General features: G+C 52.4%; 1 protein-coding gene across 3 annotated transcripts in view; it reads left to right on the top strand.

Moving 5' to 3' along the window:
* Positions 1–8,279: 8,279 nt before the first annotated feature.
* The window catches only part of LOC116954162 (ras-responsive element-binding protein 1-like), a 33,226-nt gene continuing 18,189 nt past the window's right edge, over positions 8,280–23,316 (top strand). Inside the window, exon 1 of one of the 3 annotated variants that reach the window (XM_032974639.2) lies at positions 8,280–8,597. In XM_032974639.2, the coding sequence (XP_032830530.2) occupies positions 8,555–8,597 (43 nt within the window). In that variant the 5' untranslated portion in view covers positions 8,280–8,554. The remainder of the gene's footprint in view (positions 8,598–23,316) is intronic. The other 2 variants (XM_032974640.2, XM_076052053.1) reach the window with 2 other exon arrangements.

The following is a 23,316-nucleotide window of genomic DNA, read 5'->3' as shown; positions in this document are numbered from 1 at the left end:
TAAAGGCTATATGGGGGATCCTTGTCGATATTACTGTATGTGTGTGATGTGTGTATGTGCCGGTGTGACGTGTAACATGTGTGTGATGTGTGTATGTGCCGGTGTGACGTGTAACATGTGTGTGATGTGTAACATGTGTGTGATGTGTGTATGTGCCGGTGTGACGTGTAACATGTGTGTGATGTGTGTATGTGCCGGTGTGACGTGTAACATGTATGTGATGTGTAACATGTGTGTGATGTGTGTATGTGCCGGTGTGACGTGTAACATGTGTGTGATGTGTGTATGTGCCGGTGTGACGTGTAACATGTGTGTGATGTGCGTATGTGCCGGTGTGAAGTGTAACATGTGTGTGATGTGCGTGTACATGAGCCGGGTGACTATAACGCGACGCAAGTTGCCACAGTGGGGAGCAACAGAGGGCGTGCGTCTGGCAGTCATATCAGTCATCCAACCGATACCACCTGGGCCTGTCCCGTGACCTGCTGCACCTAGCCTCGCACATCCTGCGACCCATGGACACCTGGGTCTGTCCCGTGACCCCCCTGTCAGCAGGAGCGAACGAACTGTGACGGAAACCTTTGACAATTCGCTGCTCCCCGACAGCGAGTCTGCTATTGTGTGTGATGCGCGCGTCTGTGGATGGTGATGTTGTTGTTGATGTGGTCCTGTGGGTGCAAAGTCCTGGGTCAGCGTCTGGCCTTGGCGAGTGATGGGGGTCGAGCGCGTCTGGGTGCGGGGCTGTGTGGACTGGCCCGCGGGTGAGCGGCTGCTGGATTAGGATGGTTGGTTGGTTGATTTGTTCGGGGTGAGTGAATTGGTAAGACAGCATTTGGTTTGATGAGTGAGCCGTTGGGTTTGTGGTTGAGTGGGTAAGTCGGTGTTTGAGTGAGTGGGTGGTATAGTGGACGAGTCTGCGGTAAACTGGGTGAGTGGGTGGTTTGGTGGATGAGAGGGTGGGTTGTGGTTAGTGGATCAGTGGAAAGGTTGGTGACTGAGATTTTGGTTGGTAAGTAGGTGAGTGGTTGTGATGGTGAGTGGTTGGTTTGGTGAGTAGGTGAGTGGTTGTGATGGTGAGTGGTTGGGTTGGTGAGTAGGTGAGTGGTTGTGATGGTGAGTGGTTGGGTTGGTGAGTAGGTGAGTGGTTGCGATGGTGAGTGGTTTGGTTGGTGAGTAGGTGAATGGTTGGGATGGTGAGTGGTTGGGTTGGTGAGTAGGTGAGTGGTTGCGATGGTGAGTGGTTGGGTTGGTGAGTAGGTGAGTGGTTGCGATGGTGAGTGGTTGGGTTGGTGAGTAGGTGAGTGGTTGGGATGGTGAGTGGTTGGGTTGGTGAGTAGGTAATTGGTTGTGATGGTGAGTGGTTGGGTTGGTGAGTAGGTAATTGGTTGTGATGGTGAGTGGTTGGGTTGGTGAGTAGGTGAGTGGTTGCGATGGTGAGTGGTTGGGGTGGTGAGTAGGTGAGTGGTTGGGATGGTGAGTGGTTGGGGTGGTGAGTAGGTGAGTGGTTGGGATGGTGAGTGGTTGGGGTGGTGAGTAGGTGAGTGGTTGGGATGGTGAGTGGTTGGGTTGGTGAGTAGGTGAGTGGTTGGGATGGTGAGTGGTTGGGTTGGTGAGTAGGTGAGTGGTTGGGATGGTGAGTGGTTGGGTTGGTGAGTAGGTGAGTGGTTGTGATGGTGAGTGAGCGGTGGGGTTGCCAAGTGAGTGGATGAGTTGGTGGGCCAGTTGGGGTCGATTCGTCTGTTCTCGTGGCCCTCGTCTCCCTCTCCGTACCCCCACTCTTGGACGCACGGTACCCCCCCCCCCCCCCGTCTACCCCCCCCCCCCGTCGACCCCCTCCCTCCCACCGGCCCCCGTCACCGCCCGGCGCTGTAGCCTGGATCTCGTCGCTTCGAGCCAAAGGAATTTCCAATCGATCCTCGGCAACCACCGCTCCCTCTCCCCCCTCCCCTACCCACCCCTCCCCTACCCACCCCTCCCCACCCCTCACCTCCCCACCCCTCCCCACCCCTCCCTCCCCTCCCCACCCCTCCCTCCCCTACCCACCCCTCCCCACCTTCCCCTCCCTCCCCTATCTCTTCAGTTGCGCCCCCTCCGCCCCCAGTCCCCGCACCCTCGCTGCTCGTCCCCCCTCCCACCTTTCCGCACCTCCGACTAATTCCTCCCGTCCCCAACATTGCTCCCGAGCTTCCTCCTTCACCATCTCTCCGTCTCCTTCACTCCGTCCTTCTCCCGTCCCGCTGCTCCCGATCACCCTCCTTACATTCCTCCCTCCCACTCTTCCCCACACCCTCCCATCCAACTTGCCCCACATCCCCTCTCTCCTTCCTCACCGTTGATCCCCTCTACTCACTGCCCCCCCACCCGCACCCCCAACTCATTCCTCTGCACCCCCGCGGGGAGGGGGGCGGGGGGGTCACGCGTGAGCGGGGCCCGGGTCCCCGGGGTCCGCAGTGCCGGCACGCGGCTCATCCAGACCGACGAGTTCCCCCTCCTCCTCCCGCACGCCGACGGCTCCACTGGCTCACTCTGACTACACTCACCATTCACCACCACTACACTCACTACTCACCCCGACTGCACTCACCCCTACTACACTCACCCCTACTACACTCACCCCTACTACACTCACCATTACTGCACTCACCCCTACTACACTCACCCCTACCACACTCACCCCTACTACACTCACCCCTACTACACTCACCCCTACTACATGCACTCACCCCTACTACATGCACTCACCCCTACTACACTCACCCCTATTACACTCATCCCTACCACACTCACCCCTACTACATGCACTCACCCCTACTACACTCACCCCTACTACACTCACCCCTACTACACTCACCATTACTGCACTAACCCCTACTACACTCACCCCTACTACACTCACCCCTACTACACTCACCCCTACTACATGCACTCATCCCTACTACACTCACCCCTACTACACTCACCCCTACTACACTCACCCCTACCACACTCACCCCTACTATATGCACTCACCCCTACTACACTCACCCCTACTACACTCACCCCTACTACACTCACCATTACTGCACTAACCCCTACTACACTCACCCCTACTACACTCACCCCTACTACACTCACCCCTACTACATGCACTCATCCCTACTACACTCACCCCTACTACACTCACCCCTACTACACTCACCCCTACCACACTCACCCCTACTACATGCACTCACCCCTACTACACTCACCCCTACTACACTCATCCCTACCACACTCACCCCTACTACATGCACTCACCCCTACTACACTCACCCCTACTACACTCACCCCTACCACACTCACCCCTACTACATGCACTCACCCCTACTATACTCACCCCTACCACACTCACCCCTACTACATGCACTCACCCCTACTACACTCACCACTACTACACTCATTACTACTCTCACTCTACTATACTCACCCTACCACTCACTACTCACCTCTATTATACTCACTACTCACCACTCCTACACTCACCCTACAACACGCACCACAATTACACTCCAACTACACTTACCATTACTACACTCACTACTGACTACTCGCCACTACTCTCACTACTCACCATTCCTACACTCACCACACACTCCTACACTCACCACTACGACACTCACTCCTTACCACAACTACACGCACCACTCACCGCTAAACTCAGAATTGTACGACTATGAACTACTCACCACACGACACTCATCTGCGCTCACTTCCACAGATGCCCCCTATTCCTCTCATGCCTCCCACTCACCAATCCAACCCTTCTACCCCCCCCCCACTAATAATCCCATAGCCCCCCCCCCCTACCCCGCGTCGCTTTGGACACACCATCTCTCCACCGCCTCGTCCTCTCTGGGAGACTGTGCAGGAAGAGCCGGATTCCTCATTTTAGTTTGGCCGTTCCCCCAATCGTAGTCCAGCCGCGCTACAGGCGGCTTCAGGCCACGAAATGAGGACGTTCCAGTGCACCAACATGTGTAAGGCCTCCGGAAGATGAAGCCACAGACAGAAGAACGACTCCTGAGCTCACGCGTCACGGCTCGCGGGCCACGCCAGGGGTCACACTTCAAACAGAAATCAAAATCTCAGAGCTGGAATTTTGCAACATTAAGTGTCAAAACAATGATATGTGGGGGTTTTGGTGCAGTTGTTGGTGACCAGGCTGAGAACCCAGGTTCATCACTGTGGCTGAGACCCATATTCGAACCGAGGCTCTCTGAACGCTTTCGGCAGCGCGTCTCTGACCCCTGGGCCACCCGGCCTCCTCTGGCGCTGCCGTCTCGTGTCAAATTCCTGATCCGCCTGTGATCTCTCCCGGCTGCAGGGTGAAGTTGGGCGAGATGTTTTGCTGCTGCGGCTGCTATTTTGAAGCATGTTTGACTCCACACTCTCGGGGTGTGGTGGTGATGATTTCCATCGTGATGACATGGTGGTTGTGATGACATGATGGTGGTGATGGCATGGTGGTCGTCATGGTATGGTAGTGATGGCATGGTGGTGGTGATGGCATAGCGGTAGGGATGGCATGGTGGTTGTGATGGTATGGCGGTGGTGATGGCATGATTGTTGTGATGGCATTGTAGTTGTAATGGCATGGTAGTGGTGGAATGAGCCTTGGACCCGATTAATCACCCACAGCTGGCGTGCGTGATTGTAATACAGGGCGACAATTTAATATGAAATTAAACAAAACATTAATGGCCTGTGTTTGGCAGTGGTGAATATAAACAAATCAATTAAAACACTGCAAGTTAGTCATTAACAGCGCATTGCACAAGAAGCCAAGTCACCCCGGATCGTGATTGAATATTCCGCTGCCAGACTCCTCGCACCCACAGCCCGGACCACATCGCTCAAAATACCCTGGCCCCTGACCCCAATCCCATGCTAGGTCACCTTCAAGATCTCATTCACCGTCTTCAAGATCGTCCATGGGCTCACCACACTCTCCCACCACTTATCTGCCTCTCCTCCGCTCCTTCACTCTCCTGCACCTTCCACCACTCGTCCACCTCCCTCCTACGCCCGCCTACATTCTCCCTCCCCAACCTTTCTCCCAGCCCCGACTCCCTGCTGCCTCTCAACTCCCCCACATCTGAGCTCCCACCCTCTCATCTTCCACCTCCACCATCTCTCATCTCCATCGCACCCCTCACATCTCCCACCCAACTCTTCGCACCTTCCAATTGCATAAAACTCTCCCACCTCTCTCCTTCATCTCTCTCTCTCTCCTCCCCTCCCTCCCCCATTTCCCTTTCCTCCCTCCCCCGTCTCCCCCACCCCCACGTATGCGCCTGTGATGTGAACGCGCTCTCACGCCTGCTGCGGTGCCAGGCTCTGAGCACGCGGGGTGTTCACGTGCTAATGAGCATTAATTAGCGAGGTTCACGATGGCCGTGTGTCCTCCTTGAGAGTTGCCATGGGAATGTATAATTTCAGGAGAATTGGTTCAGCACAAGCAAACACTCGCTTGAACCAGTGCTGGTAAACTGCCAGATGTTTAATTAGTTGAGCCAGCCCATGTTTGATGAGGAAGGGCTATTGCCCGAAGCGTCGGCTGTTATATTGTCTTGTTCTTTTAAGGCCACATACACAGTGTTTTTGACGGATATGCGTTGAGTCATTTTGTTCCCCCCCCCCCCCCACACTTTGAATGAGCAAACGTCACTCACAATTACAAACCTAACGCACAAAGCTACTCATTCACTTCACCGTATTCACCGGATTATGAGACGCTCCTGAAAGTAATACGTACCTCAAACTTGTACCCAGTGTCAGTAAAGTCCTACCGATCTGGACTCGGAGCAAAGACGAATATTCCTCATATCGCCTTTATTAGACTGTTCGGGCAAGTGCTGTCGGCGAGCACCTAATGAAGGCTGGCTTTGTCTCCCCAGTGGTAATGTATACAAACCGCACCATTTGAGGCTGAGTCGATCTAGGGGAGGCCCAGGACGGGTTCAGATAATCGTCACTGGTGTTGCCCGTGAGCGCGAATCGAACTTGGATCGCCGGGTTCGTAGCGCAGCGCTGTAACCGATGGTTTAGTGCAGGGTTTTGAAGACAAGGAGGGTAGAAGCATAGACGTTGGAGCACAGAGTACGGTACAACAATGCATCTCTGCTGCACTGCCCTCTGCTGCCCACCCCGGGGCAGTCTGTTGGTGTACGGAATGGCCGTATTCACGAGCAGCGTGCCGTGTGAACACGCATGGAGTTCAGAACACCTCATTCGAGACCCAAACATCGTCGAACGCCTCCTCAATCGCCTTTACATTCCTCCTCGAAGACACTGGAGAAACCAACAACTCACTCAGCAGTTCACTCGCCTACTCACCCACCCGCTCAACCACTCACGCACGACTGATGCAACCATCAACCGAATCGTAACGTCAAGAGGCCCATGTGCTCCTCTCCTGTATGAATGGCAAACTAAATGCACCAGTCACAGGAGTGCGAATGCGGTCATGCAATCCGAACTAATGGCACAGCGGCGTGCGCCCCTTCAACTGAGGAATAACAACAACACGACACGAACCCTCTCTGCTGCAGCCTTCACGTCGTGGATAGCTGACCTAGACATTGGCATTTAGCTCCTAAATGTATTGCTATTGCTGCCATCACACGCGTGAATAGCACCGCGCGTGGACATAGACATCCGTGGAAGCTCCGGGGTTCGCGTTGCCCGGGACGCCAACTCTCACGCTGTTTCCATACAGTTACACATATAGCTGCTAATATATTTACATAAGGGCGTCCACCCGTGCTTCGAGAGGCGTAACATCAGCATAAAGTTGGTAGGCAAGGGTTGTCTAATTTTACATACTGGCTGTTATACCCCCCACCCCCACCCCCCCCCATCATCCCGTGAGCTCCAGGGCTCCTCAGCAGGCTGGAGCCTGGACCCAAGCCCTTTGAAGGGCGGCGACCACCTCCAGCAAGCGCAGAGGGCAGACGAAGCAGTTCGCGTTGTGGGCAGCAGAGGGCAGTGCAGTAAAACTCACTGCACTCCCCTCCACCACCACCACCACCGTGACCGTCGTGGAGAAGCATCCTCAAAATAACAACCAGCAGTGGAGTGACATAGACGGGCCGTGCGTGTGCACGTGATGAGCAAGAAGAGAAGTGGAGACGATGGCAGTGACGATGGTTAGAGATGATGATGATGATACACATGGGTGCATCTCATCTGTTGCTCAACTTGGCTCACCCCCCCCCCCCAATCCTGGGACCCAAATTCCCTTCAACCGGCCCCCCGCCCCGCAGGCCGGGCCCCACTGAGGGTGGGGGGCAGTGGGTGGATGGGTGAGTGAGTCGGGAGGAGGGGTGAGTGGGTACGGTGGGGGGAGGATATCGGCCGGAAAGAGGGTGAGTGATGGTGCTGGTGGTGGTGAGTGGGTGGGTGGAAATAGAATAGAGGGGGGAGGGGGGTGAGTTGAGAGCGAGTGATGGTGGTGAGTGATCGGTGTGCTGTTAAAAGTGAGTGCGTGAGTGAGGTTACTGGTAGGGGTGAGTGGGTAAGTGGGGACAGGGGTTGGTGGGGGTGAGTGAGGAGAGGTGGGTGGGGAGAGGGGTGGGTGGGGGTGGGTGGGGAGAGGGGTGGGTGGGTGGGGAGAGGGGTGGGTGGGTGGGGAGAGGGGTGGGTGGGCTAGTGGGGTAGGGGGGTGTTTGGTGTGGATGCTGCCTCCCGGCTGCTATGGGGAGCGCCGTGCCTAGGCGACGCCGCGAGACACGTGACGGGGTGAGCGAGGGAGGAGGAGGAGGGGAGAGTGCAGGGGGAGTCAAGGGGGGGGGGGGAAGTCAAGGGAGAGGAGCAGAGTCAGGGGTAAGAGAGAGACGGAGGAGGGAGGGCGAACAGAGCCGATGGGAGATAGGTGAAGGAAGAGTCGCAGGGGAGAGAGAAGCAGAGGAGAGGAAACTAGGGAGAGGCAAGGAAGTGGAGAGTGAAGAGCCCGACGGAGAAGGGAAAGGAAGAGTGAAGGGAGAGCGAGGGGAGAGGCAGGAGAGTGGTAGAGGAACGCCAGGGGAGTGGCAGGGGAGAGGGAGGGTGTGGGGACAGTAGAGTGGAGACAGCGGAGCAGGAGCATCAGACAGAGGAGAGTTGGAGGAGACGGAGGCGAGAGTTATGAGAGAGGGCGGGGAGAGGGAGGAGAGTTGGAGGAGAGTTGGGAGGGGAGGGCAGAGGGAGGGCGTGGAGACAGAGTAGACTGGAGACAGCGGAGTGGGAGCATCAGAGGGAGGAGGAGGAGGAGTGTTAGGGGAGACGGGGTGAGGAGGGAGGGGAGAGGAGAGTTATAGGGAGTCGCGCCCGGGGCAGCGGGGGAGGGGAGGGCGCGGTGGTGGTGGTGGTGGCGGAGCCGCAGGGAGGGAGGGAGGGAGCGGCGTGGACCCTCCCGCCCAGGGGGGAGCAGCAGGGAGCAGCAGGGACCCCCCTCGTCTCCAGAGCGACGCGCGGCTCGGCTCGAGTCCATGCCCCGGCTGCTGCCATCTTCTCCATCTCCCCCGGACAACGCCGCGGAGTCGTCACCACCAGCAGCATGTCGCGCCGAAAGCAGGCGAACCCCAACCGGGTCACGGCGGGTGAGTGCGGGTCGGGTGGGACCAGGTGGGGTCAGGGGGGATCCTTTGGGGTCAGGGGGGGATCTTTTGGGGTCGGTGCCCAAAAGTTTTATCCCGGACCGCGGGGAGCGAAGTATGAGTCAGAAATGGAGTCAAAACTTTCCTGCAGCGTCGCCCCCGCCGCGTGTCTGTCTGTGTCGCCCTCTGTCTGTGTCTCCCTCTGTCTCCCTCTGGCTCTCTATGTCTCCCTCTGTCTCACTCTGTCTGTGTCTCCCTCTGTCTCCCTCTGTCTGTGTCTCCCTCTGTCTCCCTCTGTCTGTCTCCCTCTGTCTCCGTCTCACGTCTCCCCGTATCTCCATTGACTCGCCGATCGCTGTGTCTCTCTGCGTGTCTGTTCTGTCCCAGTGTCTCCGTCTGCCCATGTGTCTCTCTGCTCGTCTACCCAATTGCCTTGTCTCTGTCTATCTGCGTGCATGTCACCCTCTGGCACTGTCTCCTTACGTCTCTCCCCGTGTCTTGTGTCCCCCGTGTCCCTCGTCTCGCTGCTCGTCTCATACCATTACTGTTCTGCGTCGACGCGAGGTCACCGTGGTGCGGCCGTGTGTGTGTGTACACGCGGTGTGTGTCTGTGTGTGTGCACGCGGTGTGTCTGTGTGTGCACGCGGTGTGTCTGTGTGTACACGCGGTGTGTCTGTGTGTACACGCGGTGGTACACGCGGTGTGTGTGTGTGTACACGCGGTGTGTGTGTGTGTACACGCGGTGTGTGTGTGTGTACACGCGGTGTGTGTGTGTGTACACGCGGTGTGTGTGTGTGTACACGCGGTGTGTGTGTGTGTACACGCGGTGTGTGTGTGTGTGTACACGCGGTGTGTGTGTGTACACGCGGTGTGTGTGTGTGTACACGCGGTGTGTGTGTGTACACGCGGTGTGTGTGTGTGTACACGCGGTGTGTGTGTGTGTGTACACGCGGTGTGTGTGTGTGTGTACACGCGGTGTGTGTGTGTGTACACGCGGTGTGTGTGTGTGTACACGCGGTGTGTGTGTGTACACGCGGTGTGTGTGTGTACACGCGGTGTGTGTGTGTACACGCGGTGTGTGTGTGTACACGCGGTGTGTGTGTGTACACGCGGTGTGTGTGTGTGTGTGTACACGCGGTGTGTGTGTGTGTGTGTACACGCGGTGTGTGTGTGTGTGTACACGCGGTGTGTGTGTGTGTGTGTACACGCGGTGTGTGTGTACACGCGGTGTGTGTGTGTACACGCGGTGTGTGTGTACACGCGGTGTGTGTGTGTGTGTGTACACGCGGTACACGTCGCACGATATCGCGTGTGCACAGTGCAGTGTGTGCACGGTGTGGTGGTGTACAGGCGGTGTGTGTACAGGCGGTGTAGTGGTGGTGTGTAGTTTGTGTGTAGTGAACACAATGCAGTAGTAGTGTGTACACGGTGTATTGGTGGTGTGCACATGGAGTTTTGCTGCGTAGTGTAACATAGTGTATTGTGTATATGGAGCAGTGTGTAGTGATGGCGGAGTGTACAGGCTGTAGTGTGGTGGGGTGTGTACACGCGGGGGGGAGGAGGGAGCGGCAGCAGCAGCAGCAGCAGGAGGAGGGGAGCACCGGGGCCGCGTTGTTTGTGGTGGAGACGCCGCGGCGCCATGGAGACGCCGCCGCCGCCATGGTTACCGCGCATCTCGGAACGCGACTCCGAGGGGGTGGGGGGCGGGGGGGGGCCCCCGAGCCCAGCCTCCCCCCGACTCCTCGAGACGGGGGGGGGCCCCCGAGCCCAGCCCCCCCCCGACTCCTCGAGACGGGGGGGGGCTCCCGAGCCCAGCCCCCCCCCCCGACTCCTCAAGACGGGGGACACGAGAATCGCGCACCGAGAAAGAGCGGCAGCAGCATCGGCACTATCATCATCAGCATCATCGGCACTATCATCAGCATCATCAGCATCGGCAGCAGCATCGGCAGCAGCATCGGCACTATCATCAGCAGCATCAGCAGCAGCATCGGCATCAGCAGCATCAGCAGCAGCTATCATCTTTATAATCGTGGTGGCCATCTGTTGAAACCGGAGTCTTACCAACTCACCCAGGAGCTCCAGATACTGTACAGTGTAGCGGCTCACAGCAGTAACAGCGTTGTTAAGATAGTGCAGCAGTGACAATGTTTTAAAGAAAGTGCGGCAGTAATAGTATTTTAAGTGCAGCTTTGTTAGCCTTAAATGCGCGCAGCGGTAGCAATATCGACAGGGATAGTGAGGCAAAATAACCACTTACAAACTTGCAAGTATATTTTACACAAATCCCATCAGCCACTCGGCCCTCTGGGAGTTCAAAATGTGTCGCTCCTGCAGTATGCTCCACTTGGTTATCTTGTGTGTTATAGAGTTTAGTGTGGAGACCAGGACCCTCATCTAGCAAAGAGGGGATCCTTGTCTATAAACGTCTTTCATTTCGCCAGCGTTGGTTCAAGAGACCCGAACTCTGCTGATGAGACACCGACTGGCGAAACCGGTCTAGTGTTCATGTTTAGAACCAAAATGTTGTTGAAGTTATGCACTCTTAGTAGGCGGTGTGGGTGATGGGATGTGTAAGAAATACTTTTATTGTTTAAGTGACGGGACGGACGTGTGACGAGGGATTGATTGCTCACGTGTTTCTATTGTCCACAAGGACGCTAATGATCACAACTTGCAGCAGCATTAGTATAAAGTGTATCAGTGTTAGCACAGGGCGCAGCAGGTATTGTCAGTTCAGTAGTGAGTTATTATCTATGTTACATGTTAGTGGTGTGCAGTAGTGCGTTATTATCCATGTTACATGTTAGTGGTGTGCAGTAGTGCGTTATTATCCATGTTACATGTTAGTGGTGTGCAGTAGTGAGTTATTATCCATGTTACATGTTAGTGGTGTGTAGTAGTAAGTTATTATCTATGTTACATGTTAGTGGTGTGCAGTAGTGAGTTATTATCCATGTTACATGTTAGTGGTGTGCAGTAGTGCGTTATTATCCATGTTACATGTTAGTGGTGTGCAGTAGTGAGTTATTATCCATGTTACATGTTAGTGGTGTGTAGTAGTGCGTTATTATCCATGTTACATGTTAGTTGTGTGCAGTAGTGAGTTATTATCCATGTTACATGCTAGTGGTTTGCAGTAGTGAGTTATTATCCATGTTACATGTTAGTGGTGTGTAGTAGTAAGTTATTATCCATGTTACATGTTAGTGGTGTGCAGTAGTGAGTTATTATCCATGTTACATGTTAGTGGTGTGCAGTAATGCGTTATTATCCATGTTACATGTTAGTGGTGTGCAGTAGTGAGTTATTATCCATGTTACATGTTAGTGGTGTGCAGTAGTGCGTTATTATCCATGTTACATGTTAGTGGTGTGCAGTAGTGAGTTATTATCCATGTTACATGTTAGTGGTGTGTAGTAGTGCGTTATTATCCATGTTACATGTTAGCGGTGTGCAGTAGTGATTTGTTATCCATGTTACATGTTAGTGGTGTGCAGTAGTGAGTTATTATCCATGTTACATTTTAGTGGTGTGCAGTAGTGAGTTATTATTTATGTTACATGTTAGTGGTGTGCAGTAGTGCGTTATTATCCATGTTACATGTTAGTGGTGTGCAGTAGTGCGTTATTATCCATGTTACATGTTAGTGGTGTGCAGTAGTGAGTTATTATCCATGTTACATGTTAGTGGAGTGCAGTAGTGAGTTATTATCCATGTTACATGTAAGCGGTGTGCAGTAGTGAGTTATTATCCATGTTACATGTTAGTGGTGTGCAGTAGTGAGTTATTATCCATGTTACATGTTAGCGGTGTGCAGTAGTGAGTTATTATCCATGTTACATGTTAGCGGTGTGCAGTAGTGAGTTATTATCCATGTTACATGTTAGCGGTGTGCAGTAGTGAGTTATTATCCATGTTACATGTTAGTGGTGTGCAGTAATGCGTTATTATCCATGTTACATGTTAGTGGTGTGCAGTAGTGAGTTATTATCCATGTTACATGTTAGCGGTGTGCAGTAGTGAGTTATTATCCATGTTACATGTTAGTGGTGTGCAGTAGCGGTTGGGAAAGGGCTGCAGGGTGTTTGGTGCAGCAGTAACGGTGGTGGTGTGAGCCGCGACAGCTTCTGAAGCTGTGAGACTTTAATGCATGTGAGTGAGGAGGGTGAGGGAGGTGGGGGTGAGGGAGGTGGGGTGAGGGAGGGTGAGGGTGGGTGAGGGAGGTGAGGGTGGGTGAGTGAGGGAGGGTGAGGGAGGGTGAGGTGAGGGTGGGTGGGTGAGGGAGGGTGAGGGTGGGTGAGGGAGAGGGTGGGTGAGGGAGGGTGGGGTGAGGGAGGGTGAGGGTGGGTGAGGGTGGGTGAGGGAGGGTGGGGTGAGGGAGGTGAGGGAGGGTGAGGGAGGGTGGGTGGGGTGAGGGAGGTGAGGGAGGGTGAGGGTGAAGGAGGGTGAGGGTGGGTGAGGGTGGGTGAGGGTGGGTGAGGGAGGGTGGGTGAGGGAGGTGAGGGTGGGTGGGTGAGGGAGGGTGAGGGAGGGTGAGGTGAGGGAGGTGAGGGTGGGTGAGGGAGAGAGGGGTGAGGGGGGTGAGGGTGGGTGAGGGTGGGTGAGGGAGGGTGGGGTGAGGGAGGGTGAGGGAGGTGAGGGTGGGTGAGGGTGGGTGGGTGAGGGAGGGTGGGGTGAGGGAGGTGAGGGTGGGTGAGGGTGGGTGAGGGTGGGGTGAGGGAGGTGAGGGTGAGTGAGGGAGGGTGGGGTGAGGGTGGGTGAGGGAGGTGAGTGAGGGTTTGTGGGTGAGGGAGGGTGGGTGGGTGAGGGAGGGAGAGGGAGGGTGGGGTGAGGGAGGTTGGGTGAGGTTGGGGTGGATGAGTGAGTGTGGGGTGAGGGAGGTGAGGTTGAGGGAGGTGAGTGAGGGTGGGTGGGGTGGATGAGTGAGGGTGAGGGAGGTGAGTGAAGGTGTGTGGGAGGTGAGGGTGTGTGAGGGGAGAGGGAGGTTGGGGTGAGGGTGTGTAAGTATGCGTGTTTACATGAGTGTGTTTATGTGAATGTGTTCCTTTGTACGCGTGTGTATTGGTGTCTTGAGTGTGTGCCTGTGTTTACTTTTTAGGGTGTATGCATGTGTGTGCATTCGTGTCTGCTTGTGTGCATGTCTATGAGTGTGTGTGCACGTCTGTGAGTGTGTGTGTACGTCTGTGAGTGTGTGTGTACGTCTCTGTGTGTGTGTGCACGTCTGTGTGTGTGTACGTCTGTGTGTCTGCACGTCTATGTGTGTGTGTACGTCTGAGTGTGTGTACGTCTATGAGTGTGTGTGCACGTCTTGTGTGTGTGTGGGCAAGGGCGCGCTGCTGGCCACCCACCCCCTCGTGTGCCGTGCCGGCCTTTCCAGGAGCTCGCTCACAGCACTTGCCCCCTACAGTCTGTTGAGGCTGCACGGGGCATCTTTGTTTTGTACGTATACAGTAGGTGTATGCCTTGTGTGTTTGTGTGTATGGGGAGCGATAGTGTAGCGGTTAGCGCGCTGCGCTATGAACCTGGCGACCCGGGTTCGATTCCCGCTCACGGCCAACATCAGTGACGATTATCTGAACCGGTCCCGGGCCTCCCCTAGGTCGACTCAGCCTCAAATGAGTACCTGGTGCGGTGTGTAAACATCGCCACTAGGGAGACAAAGGCGGTCGGGCGTGGTGCTGGCCACCCACCCCCTCGTGTACCGTTTCGGCCTTCATAGGTGCTCGCTAACAGCACTTGCCCCTACAGTCTGTTACAGGCTATATGGGGGATCTTTGTCTTTGTCTTTGTATGAGTATGCATGTATGTGTGTGTCTGCTGAGTATTCGGGGCAGTGTGTAAACTTAAGCACTTGGGAGACAAAGGCGGTCGGGCGTGGTTCTGGCCACCCACCCCCTCGTGTGCCGTGCGTCCCTTCATTGTGGCTCCCTAACATCACCTGCCCGAAAAGTATGTTAAGGCCATACGGGGGGGATATCTTTGAATGTCTGTATGCATGTGTACAGTATGTGTGAATGTCAGTATGTATGTGTGTGAATGTCAGTATGTATGTGTGAATGTCAGTATGTATGTGTAGAAGAGTGTGTGTGTGTGAATGTCAGTATGCATGTGTGTATGTGTAGAAGCGTGTGTGTGTGAATGTCAGTATGTATGTGTGTGTACAGTATGTGTGTGAATGTCTGTATGTGTCAGTATAAGAGAGTGTGTGTGTGAATGTCAGTATGTGTGTCAGTATAAGAGTGTGTGTGTGTGAATATCAGTATGTGTGTCAGTATAAGAGTGTGTGTGTGAATGTCTGTATGTATGTGTGTGAATGTCAGTATGTGTATAAGAGTGTGTGTGAATGTCAGTATGTGTGTATGTGTATAAGAGTGTGTGTGAATGTCAGTATGTATGTGTGTATGTGTATAAGAGTGTGTGTGAATGTCAGTATGTATGTGTGTATGTGTATAAGAGTGTGTGTGAATGTCAGTATGTATGTGTGTATGTGTATAAGAGTGTGTGAATGTCAGTATATGTATGTGTGTCAGTATAAGAGTGTGTGTGTGTGAATGTTTGTATGTATGTGTGTGAATGTCAGTAAGTATGTGTATAAGAGTGTGTGTGAATGTCAGTATGTATGTGTGTATGTGTATAAGAGTGTGTGTGAATGTCAGTATGTATGTGTGTATGTGTATAAGAGTGTGTGTGAATGTCAGTATGTATGTGTGTATGTGTATAAGAGTGTGTGTGTGTGAATGTCAGTGTATGTATGTGTGTCAGTATAAGAGTTGTTGTGGGTTGCGTACAAGCAGCGCGGTGCCCGGGGGCTGGCGTCTCTCGCCGGTTTGCGTCGCTGCCTCTGGGACTTTCTGTCGGGACTCGAGCGGTGGGAAGCGGTGGTTGTGGTTGTTGGGACGCAGTGCTGCAATTCTGGGCAAAGACACAGAGCCGCTGTCGCCGTTCCCAGGCCGAGGCCTGGACCAGACCGCCTTCTTCAACCTCCTCATCCCCATAGCTGCCGCTCTCAATAGGTACTCGCAAATAATGTTGGATCTCTGTTAGCTGCAATGAACAGATGTTTCCCAATGCAGAGTGCAAGGGCTGTGTGATGGTGTGCGTGCGTTGAGTGGGTAGGCAGCTTGGTGTGTGTGTAGGTATATAGTTGGGTAGATAGATAGGTAGATTTGATAAGCCTGTGGTTTTGTAGGTGAGTGGGTAGATATAAAGGTGGGTGTATGTAGGTGTGTATGTACCTAGGTGATTTGGTAGGGAGGTAGGTGAGCGGATAGGTAGGTGGATGAGTGTGTAGCTGAGTGCATCTTTACACGTTTACTTGTGTTTACCTAGATAGGTGAGTGAGTGGGTGAGTCACCAATATGTATAACCAGGTGTATCTAGGGTGACATGGGACAGTAACAGATGCAAAGGTTAATCACATGGTACGGAATTGTACAAACACTAGCAACCAAAATAATAACACGAGCAGAAGTGGTGATGAAATTTGATGAGAGCAACAGTTTGGTTGGAGTTGACCCAAACCAGACCTTATCTGTATCCAACCTTAACCCCTATCCTACTCACACACACTCGTACATTCATACACACTCATACACACATGCACACACTTTTGTACACATGCATATAATATTTTACACACACACTAACACATGGAATACAATTATATACACATACAGACATCATGCACTCACACAAACACTTGAAACACACACAGCAACCGCCGTTCACGAAGTGGCGGTGACGTCACGGCGCTTGTACCATGCTAGGTGCACTTTGAGGCCACTTGAAGTGTCTAAGGCCCACTGGCAGGAGGTCACGGAACAGACGCAGGTGCCATGTGTTGACTGACGGAGATGACTGGCAGATGCATCACCTGCGCTCTCCACTATGCCAAATGGCTGCGTTTTAGCCGCCCGGCATTCCGCTCATTGTTGTGAGCACCGCTTTTACTCTTTCATGTTGTTGCTGGAGAGCAGGTGACTGCCTCCAATTGCACAGTATCGCACTTTCACAAGTCTCCTCCACAGAGGCCGATCTTGACACAGATAATACCAGCTCTAACCTTAGCTCTAACCCTAGCCATGACCCTAATTCTGACCGAAACCCCTAATCCTAGACTTAACCCTAACCTTAACCTTATACCTAGTTGCGTCCTTCACGAGTCTCCTCTAAAGAGGTTGATATTTACACCGCTGGTCCCAGCCATGGGCAAGTCCAGATCCAAATCATTGCATATCGCATCAGCCCATCTCTTCTTTACCCTGTGCCGGGCCCGTTTAGCCCCCTCTATCCGACCAAACAGAAGCTGCTTTGGGAATGCGGTGGCTGGGCAATCGGGCTTCGTGGCCCAGCTAATGCAGCCTTGCCTGCTGTAGGGGCTCACTGATGGGACTGTGTCCAGAACTTTTAAGGATCTGTGAGCTCACACAACCTAGTCTGGTTAAATCCAGGATGGATTGTAAGCAGGCCAGCCTGACTTGCAAACCGGCAGAGTGTGGGTGTTTGTGTGCACACATCCTTGTATACACACACTTGTATATTTGTACACACATACTTGGAGCTGGGATGTGGAGAAAGATGGAGTTGTGATATGGATGAAGGTGGAGCTGGGAGGTGGGGGAGGGACCCAAGCTGAGTCTGGAATCACGCGGCATTGACAGGAGATGTGGCGATGCTGCTATCCTGGCGTGGTGCCAGCGCTTGTGTCAGTGAGGGTATTGGCAACATGATCCTTATGGCGGTACCCCGGGGTACCAAATAATACAAAATGGCCGAGGCAATGAAATATTTTATTTCTGGGACACTATTTTTCCAGGGGTGTACTTCACTCCGCGACTGGGGTACCAATCAATCCGATATCGGTGCTACTCCGCGATGTCAAAACGCCAAACATCAGCATAACAAAATCCGCTATCGAAAAAAATCAACTTAGAACAGTGCATCGTGTACAGCTCGTCGAGATGAGTCGATTGCCGCATCGCCGACCATCAACAGACTAAAAATGACTGCATCACGGACATTATGCGAGAGCCGGGGTACTATGGTACCCTGGAGTACTGCCATAAGGTTCACGTCGTCGTAATGTCAGTATCGCAGTGATGCTGGTAGATCTCGGTATCCTAGTGATGCTGGTATCGTAGTGATGCAGGTATTGCAGTGGTGCCGGTATCGCGGTGATGCCAGTATCGCAGTGAGGCCGGTATCGCAGTGATCCTGGTATCGCGATAGTGCCGGTATCGGAGCGATGAACAGATTCAGTAATTGCAGCGTCGTCCGGCCTACGGTTTCAATCCAACGCAGCCTCAATCGAGTCCCATGTCCCAGAGCCCTCCTGACCCCTCTGCTAATATTAACCCTGACCAAGGCCTCTACCAGCCTGGACCCTAACCCCACCCTGAGCTGTATAAACCTGACATTGATCTTATCTTTTTAACCCTAACCCTGACCTTAACTCTCTAAACCTGACCCTAACTCTAAGCCCACCTTTATCCCTGACCCTGACTCGGACCACTCATCCCAATCCTAACCATATCCCACCATAACCCAGGCACCATGCTAACCCAGATTCCACTGAAGACTGACCAGAGAGCCCCCCCCACCTGTTGTTGTACGTGCCTGGGTCGTGGTGAATGTGTGTGGGACCTGGTGCAGACTGCGTATGTCACGGGCTGTGCTCATGGTACAGTGCCGCCTGCGTCGCTGCTGTCACTTTGTGTGTCTGTGGGGGACAAGGGGGGCTAAGGGGGATATCGTCTAATCCCCTTCATCCCTAACCCCCCCCCACACCCCTCCAGACATTAGCGACAGGTGTAGGCAGGATCCGGGCGTTGTGTTACAGACGTCTCCATCAAAGTTACAATTCCGCTCTAGTCAGAGTTACAATCCCGATGAAGTCAAAGTGGGGAGATAGAGTCGGGGGGGTGGGGGGGTCGTGAGTTTGTGGAGAGTGAGGGGAGAGTGAGGGGAGAGTGTAGGGAGTGAGGGGAGAGTGTAGGGAGTGAGTGGGGAGAGTGTAGGGAGTGAGGGGAGAGTGTAGGGAGTGAGGGGAGAGTGTAGGGAGTGAGTGGGGAGAGTGTAGGGAGTGAGGGGAGAGTGTAGGGAGTGAGTGGGGAGAGTGTAGGGAGTGAGGGGAGAGTGTAGGGAGTGAGGGGAGAGTGTAGGGAGTGAGGGGAGAGTGTAGGGAGTGAGGGGAGAGTGAGGGGAGAGTGTAGGGAGTGAGTGGGGAGAGTGTAGGGAGTGAGGGGAGAGTGTAGGGAGTGAGGGGAGAGTGTAGAGAGTGAGGGGAGAGTGAGTGGAGAGAGTGCGGGAGCTGTAATTGAGCGCCTGATTGTGGCCGAGTGGCGCGAGGTGTTCACGTGCTCAGTCTGCGGGCGGGGGGCTGTCTCACAAACATACACAACACTCACAAACACTCACAAACATACACAACAAACACTCAAAAACACTCACAAACATACACAACACTCAAAAACATACACAACAAACACTCACAAACACTCACAAGCATACACAACAAACACTCACAAACATACACAACAAACACTCACAAACATACACAACACTCACAAACATACACAACAAACACTCACAAACATACACAACACTCACAAACACTCACAAACATACACAACACTCACAAACATACACAACAAACACTCAAAAACACTCACAAACATACACAACAAACACTCAAAAACACTCACACACATACACAACAAACACTCACAAACATACACAACAAACACTCATAAACATACACAACAAACACACACAACAAACACTCACAAACTTACACAACAAACACTCACAAACACTCACAAACATACACAACATACACTCACAAACTTACACAACACTCACAAACATACACAACACTCACAAACATACACAACAAACATAAACTTACACAACAAACACAACAAACACCCCCAAACATACACAACAGACACTCGCAAACACTCACAAACATACACAACAAACACAAACATACACAACACTCACAAACATAACATACACAACAAACACTTCCAAACATACACAACACTCACAAACTTACACAACAAACACTCACAAACTTACACAACACTCACAAACATACACAACAAACACAAACATACACAACACTCACAAACTTACACAACAAACACTCACAAACTTACACAACAAACACTCCCAAACATACACAACAAACACAAACATACACAACAAACACTCACAAACTCACACAACACTCACAAACTTACACAACAAACACTCACAAACATACACAACAAACACTCACAAACTTACACAACACTCACAAACTTACACAACACTCACAAACTTACACAACAAACACTCACAAACATACACAATAAATACTCACAAACACTCACAAACGTCATCATTAGACCTCCTTTGCCAGTACCAAAATATAATAATCGGGTTTTCCCCCTTTTTTCTGGCAACAAAACTGAAACCTTTTTACAAGGATTCATGTCTGCATTAACCACAATACCTGCAGTCAAATTGCAAACAAAAACACACACTATGATAATATGTGGCATTGTCCTTGAAACTGATTGGTCCACACCAAGGGACGGATTTCTTTTGAGCCTCGACCCAATTGGTGCTCGACCAGATGACGCCAAACTTACACAACAAACACAAACTTACACAACAAACACAAACTTACACAACAAACACAAACATACACAACAAACACTCACAAACTTACACAACAAACACAAACTTACACAACAAACACAAACATACACAACGAACACTCACAAACTTACACAACAAACACTCACAAACATACACAACAGACACTCACAAACTTACACAACACTCACAAACATACACAACACTCACAAACATACACAACAAACACAAACTTACACAACAAACACTCCCAAACATACACAACAAACACTCGCAAACACTCACAAACATACACAACAAACACAAACATACACAACACTCACAAACATACACAACAAACACTTCCAAACATACACAACACTCACAAATATACACAACAAACACTCACAAACACAACAAACACTCACAAACTTACACAACAAATACAAACTTACACAAACACTCACAACATACACAACAAACACTCACAAACTTACACAACACTCACAAACTTACACAACAAAACTCACAAACTTACACAACAAACACTCACAAACTTACACAACAAACACTCACAAACATACACAACAGACGCAACCCTCACAAATACTCACAAACATACACAACAAACACACACAACACTCACAAACATAGACAAACACACATAACACACACAAACATACACTGCAAACACACGCAAACATACACAACACATAACAAACACACAAACATACACTGCAAACGCTCACAAACATACACAACAAACACTCACAAACACACACAACACTCACAAACATAGACAACAAACACACATAACAAACACACAAACATACACTGCAAACACACGCAAATATACACAACAAACACAAACATACACCCATAAACATATACCCACACATTCTCATTAGCAAAAACACCCTAACACTGTCATAGCCTCACTCGCACTAACCACCACTACACTTCCGCTCCTCCCACGCACGCGCAGACATCCTGATAGACAAAGACATCCTGATAGACAAAGACATCCTGATAGACAAAGACATCCTGATAGACAAAGACATACTGATAGACAGACATACTGATAGACAGACATACTGATAGACAAAGACATACTGATAGACAAAGACATCCTGATAGACAAAGACATACTGATAGACAGACATACTGATAGACAAAGACATACACACTCAGTTACACACGCGTACGGATTATAACACCACACACCCCCAATGTTTGCTTTACAGTAGGGGGGGGGGGTCGCGTCTTATAACCCCGAGGATAGCTCCACTCTTGAGACAGCGCAGCTCTGCTCATATCATCAATTGGATGATGATCCACATTGCTGCCCTTGATTGAATTGAACATGAAGCAGTCCGGTTTATTGATGATTCAGCACTCACCAATTCACTCCTGTTTCTCGCTCACCGGGCGGTAAGTCGCCTCCTTATCACTCTTCTATCGCTTTTGTCACGGTTGTTACTGTGCTCGTGAACTTCACACATTGATTCTTCCTCCCACGTTGAGGACTCGGTCTATACTCGACGCTGTTTCGTCTCATCCACACGCTGTTCAACTACCACGCTGTTCAACTACCACGCTACAGGTTACAACACACTCACGCACCCACCACACGCTGCAGTTCACAACAATTCTCTGTCTGTTTATTCCTCCGCCCTTGCTCCACTTCGGAATTCTCTCCCATCATTGTATCGTTTCCCCCAAGTTCTTACCTCGCTCAAGTCAAGAAACCCTGTCAACTCTTATTTGTTACATTTTTTTCAAAGTGCCGTTTGTTGCTGGCCGCTTTCCGTTTTTGAGTTTGTGCTCAGCAACTGTGATAAAAAAAATAACCTCGTGGAATCATTGAACGAGTGGACACTGGTGCGAGGGGCGGGGCTCGCGGGGGGTGGTGGGGGCTCTCGGAGGGGGGTGGGCGCGGGGGGGAGGAGAGCGCCGTGTTTGGCCCAAACACGCAGCCGTCCCTCCGTTGCCTTGGCAACGGCGGAGGGACCCGCCCCTACCTCCCACACCCCGCGCGCGCCGCGATCCTATTTGCTGGGAGCCGGCTCGAGAGGGCGCGGCTTGCACAGGGAGCGGGGCGGGGTGGGGTCGCGCGCGAGACGCGGGCGGTTTGGACCAGAAGGGGGCGGGGCGGGAGTAGCAGGAGGGGCGGGGGTTGGTCGTTGATGGGCGGGGCTTGTTGCTAGGGGGAGGAGCCGCCCGGAGCGGTGGGAGGGAGGGATGGATGGAGGAGGGTTGATGGCGAGTTGTTGGGGTTGGGGGCTTTGCGTGCCGCGGCAGGCGGGGAGTGGAGGGCTCTGCGCCCGGGCCCGGGTGGTTTATCATCGTAGGGGACATGCGGGGAGGGGTGGGGGCCAGGCGGTGATGGGGTGGGCGGGGGCCGGAAAGTGTGCGTGCGATTTGGGAGTGGGGCTGGGCTGGTTTGTGTGTGAGTGAGTGGAGTGTGTGTGTGTATGTGTGCGTGTGTGCTGGGGAGGGTTGTGGTTGGGGTGTTGTGGAGGTTGCGTGTGGGGGCGCAAGGAGGGTGTGTGTCTGTGTTGGGGAGAGGGATTGTTGGGTGGTGTTTGAGTGTGTTTGTGTGTGTGTTGTGGCCGGTGTGCGGATATAGGGGAAGGGTGCGTGTGTGTGTTAGGGAGAGAGGAGTTGAAGGTCTCGGAGAGTTGTGTGTGTGTGTGTGTTGTAGGGATGTGCGAGTGTCGGGTAAGTGTGTGTGTGGGTGTTTGTGTTATGTGGGCTGAGGAAGGGCTGTGTGGGTGTAGAGGACGTTGGTGTGTGCGTGTGTTGTAGTGGGATCTTGGTTGATGTGTGTGTTGGGGAGTGGCTGTGTGTCTGTGTGTGATGGAAATAGGGGTTGAGGCTGTCGGGGGGAGCTGTGGGTGTGTGTGAGGAATGTTGAAGAGTGTGATTTGTGGAGGGGAAGTGCATGGTATTGTATGTTGTAGAAGAGATGTGTGTAATTGTGAGGTGTGTACATTATTTCTGTGTTGGGCAGTGGATGTGTGGATGTAGGGGGGTTTGAGGTTTATGTCTGTGTTGGGGTATGATTGTGTTTTTGACGGGATGTGTGGGTGTTGGG

The sequence above is a fragment of the Petromyzon marinus genome, chromosome 54 (genome assembly GCF_048934315.1).
Source record: "Petromyzon marinus isolate PM22_M1 ecotype Great Lakes invasive population chromosome 54, UKy_Petmar_22M1.pri1.0, whole genome shotgun sequence".
NCBI lineage: Eukaryota > Metazoa > Chordata > Hyperoartia > Petromyzontiformes > Petromyzontidae > Petromyzon > Petromyzon marinus.
The sequence above is the reverse complement of the archived record's forward strand: the minus strand, read 5'-3'. Positions and strand labels throughout refer to the sequence as shown.